The sequence below is a fragment of the Xiphias gladius genome, chromosome 9 (assembly GCF_016859285.1).
Source record: "Xiphias gladius isolate SHS-SW01 ecotype Sanya breed wild chromosome 9, ASM1685928v1, whole genome shotgun sequence".
Classification (NCBI taxonomy): Eukaryota; Metazoa; Chordata; class Actinopteri; order Istiophoriformes; family Xiphiidae; genus Xiphias; species Xiphias gladius.
This window is the reverse complement of record NC_053408.1, coordinates 5,537,579-5,551,969: the sequence shown is the minus strand read 5'-3', so window position 1 is coordinate 5,551,969 and position 14,391 is coordinate 5,537,579. Positions and strand designations below refer to the sequence as shown.

Here is a 14,391-nt window from a genome sequence, read left to right as displayed (position 1 = left end):
TTGGCTTATATTTACAATTAAATCTATTTTACCTCGTGTTGTATTATTAAACCTTCTACCAAAAGCTTTGATTGACGATTAAATGTGAGTTTATTCCGCTAATCGAAGTAGGAAGTTGTGGCTTTGTCTCCCATTCAAACCAATACAACCGCTATCCGACCAGAGTGCGCCCCCTACCGGAGCTGTGACGGTACCGCGTTCAACGCTGCAAAACGTCTCAAATAGCGGAACAATCAGGATTGCATTTTGAGTTTTATTTATAACCGCTTATTTATCCGTGTATTTGGGGAGAACGTAGGAATGGAGGAGATTTATACCCAAGGTATTTGGTTGGCTGAAACTCTCCAACAGAGGACGAGGAGCCAGGAAAAATTCTGGCTTGTTGTCACTCATATTGGAGATCCTAAAGCAGCCTTCCTGCTCCTCTTTCCTTTCACCTATTTCGTCAACAAACGAGCTGGAGTTGCGGTGCTTTGGGTAGCAGCTATATCAGAATGGTTAAACTTGGTGTTTAAATGGTAAGGCAGCAGAATTTGTTTTAAACAGGGCTTTGATGTGTAGCATTTAGTCCCCCGACCACCTCAGTTACCTGCAGCATGTTAGCAATGTGGCTAGCTAACGTTACGCTTCCTTCTCACATCAAAACCAGTGTCATTTAACTGTAATGTCATATATTGTCTTTCCTTTCTTTCAATTATTATTATTAACAATCCAGTTAGACACAGTCTTATGTTTTACTCTGTTGACGTCACAACTTCCGGGGCAGTGAATGCAGTCCAACCCTATGAGCCGTCCGATATGAAACAGACATCGGCAGAACATTTACATATGCAGTACAGTCTAGTTGTATATGTAGTGGCATTTTCCCCACAGACGTATCAAGAAACAGATATAACTAAAGGGGCGAGAGTGGTCAGAAAGTAAAGTGGATAACACTGGTTACTTATTTCAAGGGTATATCGAGAATGGCTTTCATACTTGTTTACTCTTATAAACAAAAGGGTCCAAAAAAATGAACATGTAGGAAAGGGGAAGGTATCAAAGCCCAGAATTTGACAAAGACATTATTAAAACAATAGTCAATGGAGTATCTGTTTGCGCAGCATAAGTTACTGCTATTACAATTGGCCTGCAATGGATTGAGGAGGCATTAAATAGTCTAAAAGATATTAATTGTTTTATATTAAATTAAAAATAATTAAACTATAAATAATTTTTTTTTTAAAAGTAAAAGTCAAAATATATAGGTAAATAAGAGTAACAGATAAAAATAAAAAAAATCATGTAGTCATAGTAATTTGGGGAATTCAAAAAAGTTATGTGATAAGATGGGATCTAATGTGCATCATTGATACATCATGGATTAATGAAATCTTGATAAGTAATATAGGTCAAAGACAATAAAGTAATAGGGGTTATTATAGACTACAAAAGTCTGTAAGACGCGGAATTTAGGAGTTAGGTTTTGGAGAGAAAAGATATTTTGTCAAGGTTACAAGGTTAGGTTAAAACATACCGGATTTCATGCAAGATTATACAGTATATGAAGTACCAGATAAATGTGACGCTTGTAACTGTAAGAAAAAATGTTGAGCATGCGCTGCTAGAAATGTAAAAAGTTCAATGTAACCAATAGACTTAAGGGTCAGAGTACGAACACTACATAAAATCATGGTACACACTTGGTACAGTAGGTGGCTACAGCGGTGTACGTTTTTGTAAGTTATGTATTGTAAATTAATTTTTTCCAGGATGCTGTTTGGAGAAAGGCCATTCTGGTGGATAGGCGAATCACGTCTATTTGTCAACAAGCAGCCCGAAGTTCATCAGTTTTCCTCCACCTGTGAAACCGGGCCAGGTCAGAGGTCCTCAGTGAAAAATATAACACGTATCAATCATAGATCGTACACTTACTTAATTGTACAGCCCGAGCTCTAAAGCTTGCGTCTGTCTCTCAGGCAGTCCGTCGGGACATGCGATGGTGACGGCAGCAGTCTGGTGGGTTGTGGTGTCCTCACTGGGGTCATTTCTATACTCCCGTACTCACAGGTATGCCCCTTTAAAATAAACAAATATGTCGTTTTGGCTCTGAAAATTAGCAGATAAAGAAAACTGGAGGATAGAAGAGCTATTTGTTTTTAAATTAATCTTTTTCTCTGTGCCTCCAGTGTGGTATTATCAGCTGCTCCCTACCTGCTCTATGTGTTGATGCTGGTGGCAGTTGGAATCTCCAGGATCTTCATCCTCGCCCACTTCCCTCACCAGGTCGTTGCTGGCTCCATTACAGGTCTGTATACAGTATCATGCGCAAGCTGAAATATGAAGTATGGGTGGGCAATATGGATGAAATCCATTCTACATTAAAAAAAAAAATATATAAATATATATATATTTTTTTTGTGTAACTAATATATATACTAATATATAACATAAATATACACATGGGAAAAACTGTATATCGTCTCACGGAATATATCATCATGTCCTGGAGATTATTTGTGTAAGCAGTAACAATTCAAGAACATGCAGAATATTTTTTTCATTCAATTTATTGATTGAATTGTTCTGGTAAGGTTTCATTCTGGGGATTGTCCTGAGCCGCAGAGTACCAGAAAGTCGCTCCCTCCTGTTCTTCTTTAGCTTCAGCATTGTTCTGCTGCTCAGCGCTCTGATGCTGCATGCTGGATTACAGCAGTTTGGAATCGACCTTTCCTGGTGAGTCTCTCTACTTCTTTCATGTATTTTAGGGTTCAATGCATAAAATGCTCTGAAGCTGAAGAAAGTTTGCCTGCCCTGACTGGACATATTCTATTCCACAGGTCTATTGCTTTGGCTAAGAAATGGTGCAGCCGTGCCGAGTGGATTCATTTGGATACAGCCCCATTCTCCTCTCTGACTCGAGACTGTGGGGCCCTTCTTGGTTTGGGGCTGGCCCAGTACTGGAAGCCTGGAGGATGGTCTCTGCCATGGGCTCCGAGGGCTCTATCTCTGGCTATTTCATCCATGGGACTATACCACGTGAATCGCTTGCCACTCCCGGTCCGACCACAAGGCCTCTTCTATGGCCTCCTCTTTGTCAAATTTATCATATTGCCTCAGATTGTCATGGTGCTTGTGCCTGGACTGGTTCACCTTTTTACACACAAAAAGAAGAAGGACTAGAAACCGTTTTTCTCCTCTACAGGTGTCTTTCACACCTCTGAGGACTCTAGCTTTCTTCTGACAGAATAGTTTCTGTTAACACTTTAACCGTCTATTTACTGTATTTCATGGGTACTGTTGTGGGTACAGGCTGTTAGTTAGTCACTCCACATTGCTTTTTTTTCCTCTTAGAATTCAACTCGCAATTGTTTTTTGTTCGGTCAGTGACTTCATGTTTTTTCTTTTTATAACAGTACGTGGGCCTTTAATGAGGGGAATGTATTAGATCTTTTAGTTTACCGCACATTTGCACATTGACCTGTATGCACTATAATACTAACTGTTGTAAATGCTGCAGTATTTTTGCCAAATTGTTAGCTTGTAACAAGGTTTATTGCAGGAAAAGTGCAGTTTTGAGGCACTGCATCAAAAAATGTCATATGATTTGAAATCTTCTTGGGCAGGACCTAGCTGTCGATCATTTGTGCTCATTTTATTTATAATGTTTTGTTCCTCCGACCTTCATCAGGTGAGATATTAGCTTATATATCAGATGAAAAACATTTACCTTAATGCATGTCTGAGGACCAAAATGTCAACAAAGTGATTGTGAATAGTTGACGAGTGGAACTCCTCCTCTTCTTTGATCCTACAAACCTGTCGATACGACCTTCTGATGTCGCAAAACTTTATAGCAATTGCGAGAGATGAGCTGTAATGGTACAAGTTAAAGTGGCAGTCTGGAAGATTTCAGTCCTGGTTGATTCTGCAACACCTGCAGTTACTGGCGGTTAGAGCAAGTGCAGTTTAATACTACAGGTCAAAGAATTCTTGGTTCAGCAAAAGAAACTACTGTCGTTTTAATAAGGAAGTCAGGCAATAATTGGCCTTTTTTCCGTCATTCTGTGAGCAATTGTGATCTGTTCTTATGCTGGACACGGCACAAGTGCGAACAGCAGGGCACAGTGAAAAGAGTCGGTTGGAGGTGCGCAGCCTGCCGCCTGCAGCTCTTCATCTAACCGCTCACTGTGGCTGCTCCTTCTTGTTCCATTACTCCCTGCAGTTTTTCAAACGGATCCTCTGTCCAGAAATGCATAAAAATGACCATTTTTCTGTAGATGCATTTTTGATGACCAGTAGCAGTATTTGCTAAGCTGACTGACAAACACATTGCATTCTCTGTGACTACTTCGTAATAACAGTCAACTCGTGTTTTGTCAGTTAAATGCTTTTAATGTGAAGCTGCAGCAGCAATGTTGGGTTTGCATTAGCAGTAACTTAATACAGGATTTTTTTTCGGGAGTGTCGCCACAGACACCCAGTTCGTAATACTTCAAATTTATAAATTTTGCAGCACTTTCATCAGTGGGTCATAGGCTCAATCACCATTGTGTCACCTCATTCAGCGATAGTTACTGATTTAACAGACATTTATTAGAATGAAAATCTTCGAGATTGCCACTTTAACATTCTGTGTGTAATTCAACAGTCGAAAGACTCAGATGGACCATTCAGCAAAAATAGCACCGCGTTTTGGTTAAACTGGTATTCATGCCTGGGTTAAAAGCTCAACAGATGTATGATGATGTAATTACATGAATTGTACGATATAACGCAATCCCATGCAATAAAAGCATTAATTTAAGCATTATAACTGCTGAAATCAGTACTTTTTATATTAAAAGTGGGTCAAATCACCCTGTGGATGTGTACGGGGTTGTCAGTTGGGAGTGTCACCGGACTCTGCAGGTTCCCTCAGCCGTATACAGCATTTTAGCACCTTTCAGCAAATTATTTTGGTTTTACTGCCAACAACTTCACGGTTTTGGTTCAGTCTCGCCCCCCTCAACAGTATAGTTTTCAGCCGCAACAGGCCGCTGTTAAAAACTTTATAAAGAAATGTCCCTGTTGTGTTTACCAGTTTGTTCTGTTGCCACCAAGTGAACTAAAGAAAAAAAAAAAAAGAAATTACTGCGGATTTAAACCTTCTAAGATTTACAAATATTTTATATTTTTGCAAGGTATTGGATTGCATTATATCATATAGATTTTTATTATTGTGTCGACACTGGTGTTATATGTGCTTATGTGGACCAAAATCATCCAAAATAAATAAAATACATTTATATGTTGACCGCACGTAATGAGTAAAACAAATAACTGACATGCGGGGCGTGTTTCAGCTAGTAACCATTTATAAATAATGTTTTTTTTTTCCCGATACATAGGTTTGACTGTACAGATTACAATCAGTTATCATGAGATAAAAACACATTCTTTTTATTGTTTTTAATTAAACTTTTTATCACAGCGATCTGAAAGCTCACATTTACAGACAAGAGAACTCTGCTCAGCAAGCAAATACATTAAAATAAAAAGAACCTTTCCCTTTTGTCTGGTGAGGTTTAAGGAAAATGATAAGGATAGTTCAGGGATAGCAGTCTCCTTATCTTGATCCAAACACTCTATCACACACCAGAGTCAGGACACTGCTATACATGTTTCTCCTTGAGCTCATGGAAAGAATAGAACATGCATCAGACTATTTACAGCAAACTAATATACACAGACAGCTTGAAACCATACACCCTCAAATATCCTAAACTGAGAGGTCTTGTTTAAATTAAGTATAGTACAGTTTATACCTTCATTTCTGCAAAGATAACTAGGGCAACTCTCTGGTAGCAGGTGAAACTGAGGATGAACAGGAGGCAGTCAGGAGGAACTGTCTCTGTTTAGATATTCTTTATCTAGAACCAAAATAAAATGTTACAGACAAATGGTCTATAACTTTTCGCACATATACAAATAACTTGAATATTCTCCTTATTCCACTTTCTTAGTCAAACTCCAAACACGGAGTTTCTTGGTACTGACATGTCAGTCTTTTCTTTTTTTCTTTTCTTTTTTTTTTTTTTGCAGTAGATTCGACTTATTTTCAAGACGTGTGCAGGACCAGTAGATTAGACTGGCTGATTTGGAGTTAGAGGAGGATGATGGACATTTTTTGGATTTTTTTTTTTTTTTTTTTTTTTTTTTTTTAAACGAATACTTAAATTTGATCGGCCTCTTGAAACGAACTTGCTTAACTAACAAACCCAAGCTGGACGGAGTGGAATATCTGAGCCGGTATTTACAACTTGTGCTAGAAAGTCTATACATCTTCACCAGTTTAAAAACATTGTTTGCTCTTCATATTGTCATTCATCACTGCTTTGTAAATCATATATTAATAGTGTCTATGATAGTCTGGTATCACTGGCCAGAGGTCTGACCCATCACACACCCACTTTCTCCAAATTCAACAATCATAACAACACAGTAAGTAAAATACATAAAGTGCACCCTTAGTTAAGAACTTAACAGGCATTTTTAGTGCAGAGGTGGCGGAATAAAAATGCATTGTGGGTAAAAAGAAACAGCACAAAATAATGCGGGAGAAAGGGAAACGTTTGTAACAGTGGTCGTGTATGCATTTGCTTGCTTTAGTTGCTGAGCACTATCCATGTTAACCCATCGCTAGCGTATGTACTGTACGTTCTACTCTCTCCTGTGAACATACAGTGTCCTTACGTATTGAGGAGGGACAAAGGCGAACTTTGATACTCGTGCCACATGGTCACCCACCACCAGGATTTTTTACTAGCATCATTCAGATAAAGATGATGGAACGTTTCTGTAGCCAAAGAATCAAACTATAAACACATTTCTGCACTCAAGGGCCTATGTTTTTTTTTTTTTTGTCCAGTACCATAATCTGCCCTCAAAACAAGATTTAGGAGTTCTGCAAGAAAAAAAAAAAACGATATGAGCTTGTACAATACTATAGCAACTGATCATTTGCTTGTTTATATAAGCAGATGGTAAAGCACGCATTCACAGATGTTTATTGACAGGGAGCTCGACAAAGTTTGTCAGAAAAAGTTAGAGGTTTGCAGCCTTGACAGCTGGTTTAACATCACACTAAGGCATATCATGTGGTCTGTGTCATAGGAATGATACTAAAAAGAAATACGGAAAATCATAACTTACGTATCTGAACCTCAGACATGAGGCAAAGTGACGCGTTTCGAGAATGATTTAATCAACGGAAAATGTATAGGTGTAGGGACCGTGTGCAACATTTGGATTTCCATTTTGACCCAAGAATTTGAATAGGTGCACACTTGCACTTTCTAAATATCATTTGATTCTGTATGTGTTTATTAACTCAGAGGTGAAACAATTTGTAATTAATTGATTGACAGAAAATTAATTTGCAAGTATTTTGATAATGGATCGATCATTTCAGTCATTTTTCTAGCAAAAATGACAAAAACTCATTGGCTCTAGCTTCTCCAATTTGAGGACTCACTGCTCTTTCTGTTTTATGTCATCGTAAACTTAGAATCTTTGGGTTTTGGACCGTTGGTCGACATTTGAGGATGTCATCTTGGTCTCACGAAAATTACACTGGGCATATTTTACCAATTTCTGACATTTTACGGGAAAAAACGATTGATCATTAAGGACGTGTTGCAGCATAAAAAGTATTCTCTTGTATTAAACCACAACAAAATCTTTTTTATTTTGACACAATAAAGGTAATAATATCATTCAAAGTTGGTCTGTGTCCCCCCTTCCCTACCCGGGTTGTTTTTCCACATCCATATGACTAGCAGTGGGACACACAGGCAGGGTTAACAGAATACAATTCAAATGCAAACTATTTTTTGTTTTATTTCTATGTACAATATATAACTTAATTATAAATATTGTCATTTTTCTCTAAGTACTGAGTTGTTGAGCCATTTGTATTTTCTGAGCAATGTACAGTATTGAACATATAATATTGTATTACATAGAATAGAGCCTACTAGCAACCTTGGTTAAGAGCACACTTTGAAAGAACAGAAGATGGATAGAGTCCACAAGAAGAGTCCGATGATTAGTACTTTCACTCTTACAGTCCCGCCTGTTGTGTTCACTTGCGGGAACTTTGTGCCACACAACGTTTTGGAAGTGCACCGGTCTTTGATTCGGTATGAGATCAGAACTTAGGACCCTCCTGTTATCCTACCTGTGTGCAGAATATGATAATGAAATAATCGCTTCACTGTTAGTTATGCTTTTCATGGAAGATAATGTCTAATACCCTAAGTGTGTGTGTGCCGGCTGTGCAGTTTTCTCTCTGACTGGATCTGTCTCTCATGAGTTCTTTAAGACAAGTTTGTCCATGTCACATATACAAGGGTCAGAAGCATCTGCTGCTGAGCTAAATATTCTTCTCCTCTAACATGCCCAGTCCAACCAACCAGTCACAGACAGGCCATCACACATTTGACTCCACAAATGGTCTCTTTGGTTTGATGGGGGAGGTGGGGCCTTGGGTGCGGGAGTCACGCGAGAGCTGGCGGTACATGTTGTCCTGGTAGGCCTGTGCCACGGGCAGAGTCCTTGCCACCTTCACATCCGGGTAGGTGGGCACCTGGCTGACCCGCTCCAGGATGTCCCCACTGCCGCGGGAGCCGTTGGCCAGTTTGCCCAGTGAGGGGGGCTGGGTCTGGGAGTAGTAGTCCTCCTCCAACAGGTGTCCATTTTGGGCATTGTTGGTCTTGTTGTAGTAGGCGATATTGCCCAGTGAGGCAGGGGGACTGTATGTGGAGCCCTGCTGGACCAGCTGGCCAGGCGAGGTGGGGCTAATGGCAGAGTCCATGGACGTCATGGCCCTGGACCGCGAGGGCTGATGCAGGTACTGCTGAGTCCGCGCCGTCTTGTCTATGATGCCCATAAAGGGCGTGTTCCGAGAGCGGGTGGTCTCGCCCTGATACAGCCCCCCACCGCCCTGCGAGGGAGAGATGGGAGAGATGTCATCACAGGCTCGCTCGTATGTTGCTTGCAGGGGGATCTCCATCTGCTGAATGGAAGAGGAAGGCCTGAAACCTGGTGCTAAATTGGAGGTGGATCCAGTTGAGATGTTGTTGCTGGAGGGGGAGAATCGAAGGCCTACGCTCTGAGAATGGATGAGAGGCCTTGGGGTGGGCACATGCTGCTTCATCTCAGTAGTATTGGCACTGACGGGGCGTCTCACCATATGGGGGATCTCAGGAGAGCCCAGCTGGCAGGGGGGCATGGCATTGGCACGCTCCAGTACATGTTCAGAGACTGGGTAGTAGGCGGCTGACTGGCTGCGGCTTATCTGAGGTGTCTGGCTGTAACGGATGCCCCCCGGGCCCCCGCTGCTGGCGCGGTAGGCAGAGGAGGGGCGCTGGGGTAACTCATCCTTCAATAGGCCGGACTCCATAACCCCTCCTCGGCCGCCGTGCTGACAGAGGGCCCCAGAACTGAGGCTGGCCTGCACCTGGGGCATGGACCGTCCATCCAGGGATGGCTGGTACACCAGCCGGCTCTCCACGTCTACTGAACCCCCTTGGTAGCGACCACCGATGGAGTGGCCCATCTGGCCACCGTAGCTGCTGTTGCCCATCACATTGCTGGGCTGGTTTGTGCGAACTATTTGGGCTATAGAAGGCTGAAGACGAAGGCCTTGGGCTTGGTGGTGCTGGGAGGACAAAGAGGGCTGTGAGCTCAGCTGGAATGAACGCTGGCTGCTCATCTTAGAGAGGGGAGATTTGGGTCGGCCGGGGAGCTGCTCTGTCTGGTAGCGCACGGGTGACCCAGACTGGGACCTGTATAGACAAACACTCTCTACTGGCGGACTGGCTCTGTATTGGGCAGCCCGACGTAAAGGGGAAGGCGGTGGGCTCTGGTGATCCATTCCCTGACCCCCAGTACCCATAGGAGGCGGGCTGAAGCGGTAGGATGGCTGATGCACTGGGGAGGTGTGAGGCGGGCTGTGTCGGTAGTGGGAGTTCTGATGTGTTGGGGATAAAGAGGGCGATGTGGGCTGGTATGTCCCGCGGGTTGGAGAGGACATGGAGGAGGAGGTGGGGTGATATTCATAGGGCTGGCCCATGGGCGAACCTCCAACTAAATAGATCTGATCTGGATGTGTGGGGGAGAGCGGTGGGCTCTGAATGATGGGAAGGCTGGAAGGATTGGTGAGAGACTCAGGTGGGGGCAGACCCATAGACATGGCCTCCAGCTCCTGCTCCAGGTAGTCTTCATCCTCAAACAGGTCCTGGACAGGCTCCATGTCCTCCAGACGGGGCTCTGGGGGAGGGGGAAGAGGCATGGGCAGGGACATAGACTCCTCCTCTTCTGGGGGAGGCGTAGGAGGAGGGGAGGGAGGAGGCTCCAGTTCCAGGTCCTGCTGCTGGTGCTCCTCCTGGTTGAGCTGGCGACACTCCTCCTCCACCCTCTGGAGCAGCCGCTGGATCTCTCGGTTGTTGGGGCACTGCTTTATGGCTTCATTCAAGTCCTCTAAGGCTTCAGGAAATTGTCTGGAAATAGGAGAATGACAGTTACTGTATTTTTTGGGGAAAAGTCATACTTTTTCAAAAATGTCTAACAATTGACAAAATGTTCAGACCCGTATGGAAGAGCATATGTGAGTCTCTGTGCAGTAGGTGAGTGAAGAACATAGCTACAGAGATGATTTAAAATACTGTATCAAAGAGTAAGTATTTCACTTAGACTGTGATGTGTAGTGGGATAAAGGTGTGTACCTGCTGCTACGCTTGGCGCGTGCCCTGGCATAGTATGCTTCATACGATTTTGGTTTCAGTTCAAGTGCCTTAGTAGCAAACTCCTCAGCCATCCCAAAGTCCTGGAGAGATTGAGAAGAGGAAAACAACAGAGCAATGAGAACAATGCGGTCAACAGCACTGTGATCAACAATTGCCCAAAGTTTATCTGACGTAAGTGCGCTTTGGTAAATCCCCAAAAGTGTGACGTGGTTGTTGTTCTTCCGCTGACTTACGTTCATTTTCCTCCGACATCGGGACAGGTTGAGGAAGAGCGATACTTTGAGTTCCCTGAATGTCTTGAGGTCCTCGCTGAAGCCTTCGCGTGGAAACTTTTTGAGGGCATACTGATAACGCTGCGCTGCCTCCTTCACCTTCCCCTTCTGTTAAGGAAACAGAAAGAAGCCTGGTTATCTTTCATTCACAGTGAAATACAAAGCGAATCTGAATATTATTTCTGTACTTGTGGTGCCAATAATTTCAACCTGGACGGTACATGCAGAATCATGATAACCTTACTTTTCTCTCTTTTCCATAATAGTCTGCAGAAAATGATATATAATTTATTTCCAATAAATAGTAACAGATCAGATTAGACCCTTGCTGAAAAACTATCTTTAAAATTGACGTTTAAAGGATATTTATCATATCACAGATTATCTATAATTCACACTATGAAATCTGAGCTGCAGAACGCAAGGCCTGTTTTCTCTGACCTTGTAGAAGCTGTCCCCCTCCTCGATGAGTTTGCTGAGTAAGATGATCATGATGTCGGGTTTGGAGGTGGCCATGGCCCATGTGGCTGGACCTGGGTAACACAGGAAGGAGCAGATGAAAAAAAAAAAAAAAAAAAAAAAAACAGTGAGAAAGACACAGTAATAAGCAGAGGAGGAGGAAGGAAGGAGCGACTGGGAGTCACACTACACACAACGGTAACAAGAGGGATGAGGACGAGAGCCAAAATGGGGAATGGATGAGAAAAGTCAGGCAATCCACTGCAGAGAAAAGATAACAAAAATGTGCTCTGAAAGCCCGAGAACACTGTGAACTCGCTATGGGACATCAGACCTGGGTCAAATACTATTTGCCAGTAATTATGAGCCTTTTGTAATTCTGCTGGGATTTGCAGGGGGCTGGTAGTTTGCCTAAGTGGTGTGCAGAATGAGCACATTTTGTATTTTTCTCCAACGGTTGATTAAAATGAGCTTTAGCAATTATCTGCAAATATGTTTTGGCCCAGGCAAACCCAGTGTAGATGTATAGTAAAATTAAATACGCCGCTGTGTCTTTATATTGAGACACATTTTCTGTCTTGTCAAGCAGTGCAGATGTACAGTAATTCTTTTTACTACTGACTAATTAAGGGATGTGCTCAAGAACAGGAGAAAAAGCAGGAAAACACTAATGTCCCGATAAAACCAAATGGGAGATGCGTATTTAAAGAAGAAAAGAAAGAAACAACAAAAAAAAACACTTGATCCCTGCAGACTGTTTTAGGACTGAAAAATCAAACACAATCCCTTGACTGAAACTGATGTGTATGTTCTGTATCTGCGCAACAGCAATCCTTGACACATGTACACACCACACAAAGATGAAAAGGAGGGGATCTTGCACAAGGAAACACAGGGCAGGTACAATAAACAAAAGAGGCAAGCAGGAGGGATATAACAGAGCTCTGCAGGCGTTAACTGTCCTCTGAGCTGGTGGCGGTGGTGGGGGATGAAGGTGGGAATGCTGCTGACTGGCCTACACTGAGGAATCGTCTGGAAGATGAACGATGCACAGTACGGTGGTTTATTGCCTCAGTCTGCGGTGGCGGTGGCAAAAAGGAATTACAAATACATGCACTTCCGCTAAATCACTACCACGCAAGTGTTACTGAGGGCTTCCGTCATGCATCTGTGGGATGGAAGGTCAACACCTCGAATACAACGTTACAGGCTGAAGGCCGGGCATGCTGTCATTAACCACTTGAACGTTAGCATCTACCTCTAGGCAATCCCGACTGCATCACTCTCAGTGCTAATACCTTTGCATGTTATTATTTGTCAGTTTGAAAAGGTTTTGGTAGCTAAGCTCGCCTGCCGATACTTAGGACGACACAGACAACACAGAGAGAGGAGATAGAGCTGTCAAAATGCCTGGTGGGGTGAGAAGTCGACAGCCTTGGCTTTACCTCGGGGCCGACTGGGCAGCGTCTGACATCCTGGGGCCGGAGAGAGAGGCAGGGGATAGGGGCAAGAGGGTGGGTGTAGGGTCGGGGGGGGGGGGGGGGGAGTCATGAGCAGGGGAAAGGAGCGTAAGTGGGAGGGCAGAGGAAGGAGGGGGCCAGAATTGCCAGAGAAAACAGGGGTGTGGGAGTGCGTGGGAGCGAGAGGAAAGAGAGAGAGAAAAACAGCGGGAGGGTGAAAGAGAAAGAGAGGTGATGGCGGTGGTGGTGGAGGAGGAGGAAAAGTGAGAAAAGGAACACAAAAAAAGCAGCAGTGAGAAGCGAAGATAAGTGCCTCAGCAGCAAAAAAAAAAAAAAAAAAGAAAAGAAAACATAGATACCAAAAAGAAACACTGCAAGCGCTAATAACAACCTGTCTCTGAGCAACCGCAGAGGAAGAGAGAGAGAGGAAGTGATTGAGAAACGGGGAGAGATCATGAACGATAGAGACAAATAGAGGCGCTGAGAGAACATGACAAAGAGAAAGCAAAATAACACAGCGGCAACAGTAGTACAATAAAAAGAAACACGCATCAGAGCCATAAATAGCTGAGGAGAAGCAGCACGGTGTGGCAGTGGTGGTGGGGGGGGGTGACATACAGTAGTGGGAAGTGATTTAAGCTACATGGAGACACAAACCTGATACCATGGCTCATTATAGTAAAATGCTACAGTGCTCTATAATAACCAGCAGGAAGAGAGTCATAAAAAGAGAGAGCGTTTTCATCTCTGGGTTCCCCCGTCATAGTCTCGCACGCAGCTCACGCTTGAACTCCAATGCAGGACCTTTTTTAACCGAAATACAAATCTCAAATTCTATCTCATTTCAGGGCAGGCAAATAACCTGTCATTATGGTGCTACAGGACGACGATGCTGCATTTAGAGGAGGTCCTCTTTGCACTAAATGCTGGGCTCTTTGGTCTGACAACCCTGGTCTTACCTATCTTGGCTCCTTTCTTGAGCAGGGCGACCACCACCGACGTGTTTCTGCAGCCCACCGCCCTGTCGAGAGGACGCATCCCGCTGTAGTCTACATGCTCTATCATGGCCCCGTGGTCAACCAAGAACTGGACCTGAGAGGACAAAGAAATGTGTTGACGACAGTTGCAGAACTTTTAAATAACAATCACTGTGAAAAACGTGCACATCCGTCTTGTTCAGGAGCTGAGTCCAAAACCTGTAAACTGTGAATTGTATCTACCAGCTGCTCCAGAAAACAGTGAGGATTTCTTCTTTATCATATAAAGACAAGTACAGAGGAATCAAAACAGACTCAGGTGTGTATCACTGAAGAAATAGTCTCAGTCACACCCATAGTTGTGGTTACAGCCAGCTGATTAACTACCTATATCGTACATTAAAAGGTTGCACCTTTCTTGATGTAATAAAGGCGACATTTTAGACTGTTGCAA

At 43.2% G+C, this 14,391-nt stretch overlaps 2 protein-coding genes across 5 annotated transcripts in view; one reads left to right on the top strand and one right to left on the bottom strand.

The window, feature by feature from the left end:
* The first annotated feature begins 144 nt into the window (after positions 1 to 144).
* On the top strand, positions 145 to 4,856 carry g6pc3 (glucose-6-phosphatase catalytic subunit 3). The gene is made up of 6 exons (XM_040135595.1): positions 145 to 518; positions 1,752 to 1,858; positions 1,959 to 2,049; positions 2,169 to 2,287; positions 2,574 to 2,715; positions 2,820 to 4,856. The coding sequence occupies exons 1-6, from the start codon at positions 301 to 303 to the stop codon at positions 3,160 to 3,162; spliced, it is 1,020 nt and encodes a 339-aa protein (XP_039991529.1). The 5' UTR covers positions 145 to 300; the 3' UTR covers positions 3,163 to 4,856.
* A 1,189-nt stretch (positions 4,857 to 6,045) lies between these two features.
* The window catches only part of tanc2b (tetratricopeptide repeat, ankyrin repeat and coiled-coil containing 2b), a 140,590-nt gene continuing 132,244 nt past the window's right edge, over positions 6,046 to 14,391 (bottom strand). For all 4 annotated transcript variants that reach the window (XM_040135591.1, XM_040135592.1, XM_040135593.1 and 1 more), the window contains 5 exons: positions 13,920 to 14,052; positions 11,483 to 11,574; positions 11,003 to 11,149; positions 10,749 to 10,849; positions 6,046 to 10,523 (listed from right to left, as the gene is read on the bottom strand). In XM_040135591.1, the coding sequence (XP_039991525.1) occupies positions 8,453 to 10,523; positions 10,749 to 10,849; positions 11,003 to 11,149; positions 11,483 to 11,574; positions 13,920 to 14,052 (2,544 nt within the window). In that variant the 3' untranslated portion in view covers positions 6,046 to 8,452. The remainder of the gene's footprint in view (positions 10,524 to 10,748; positions 10,850 to 11,002; positions 11,150 to 11,482; positions 11,575 to 13,919; positions 14,053 to 14,391) is intronic.

Coding starts and splice junctions, on each gene's coding strand:
- g6pc3 (XM_040135595.1), top strand. CDS start 301: ATGGAGGAGATTTATACCCAAGGTATTTGGTTGGCTGAAACTCTCCAA. Junction 2,050..2,168: donor CTATACTCCCGTACTCACAG/GTATGCCCCTTT, acceptor CTGTGCCTCCAG/TGTGGTATTATCAGCTGCTC. Junction 2,288..2,573: donor CGTTGCTGGCTCCATTACAG/GTCTGTATACAG, acceptor TGTTCTGGTAAG/GTTTCATTCTGGGGATTGTC.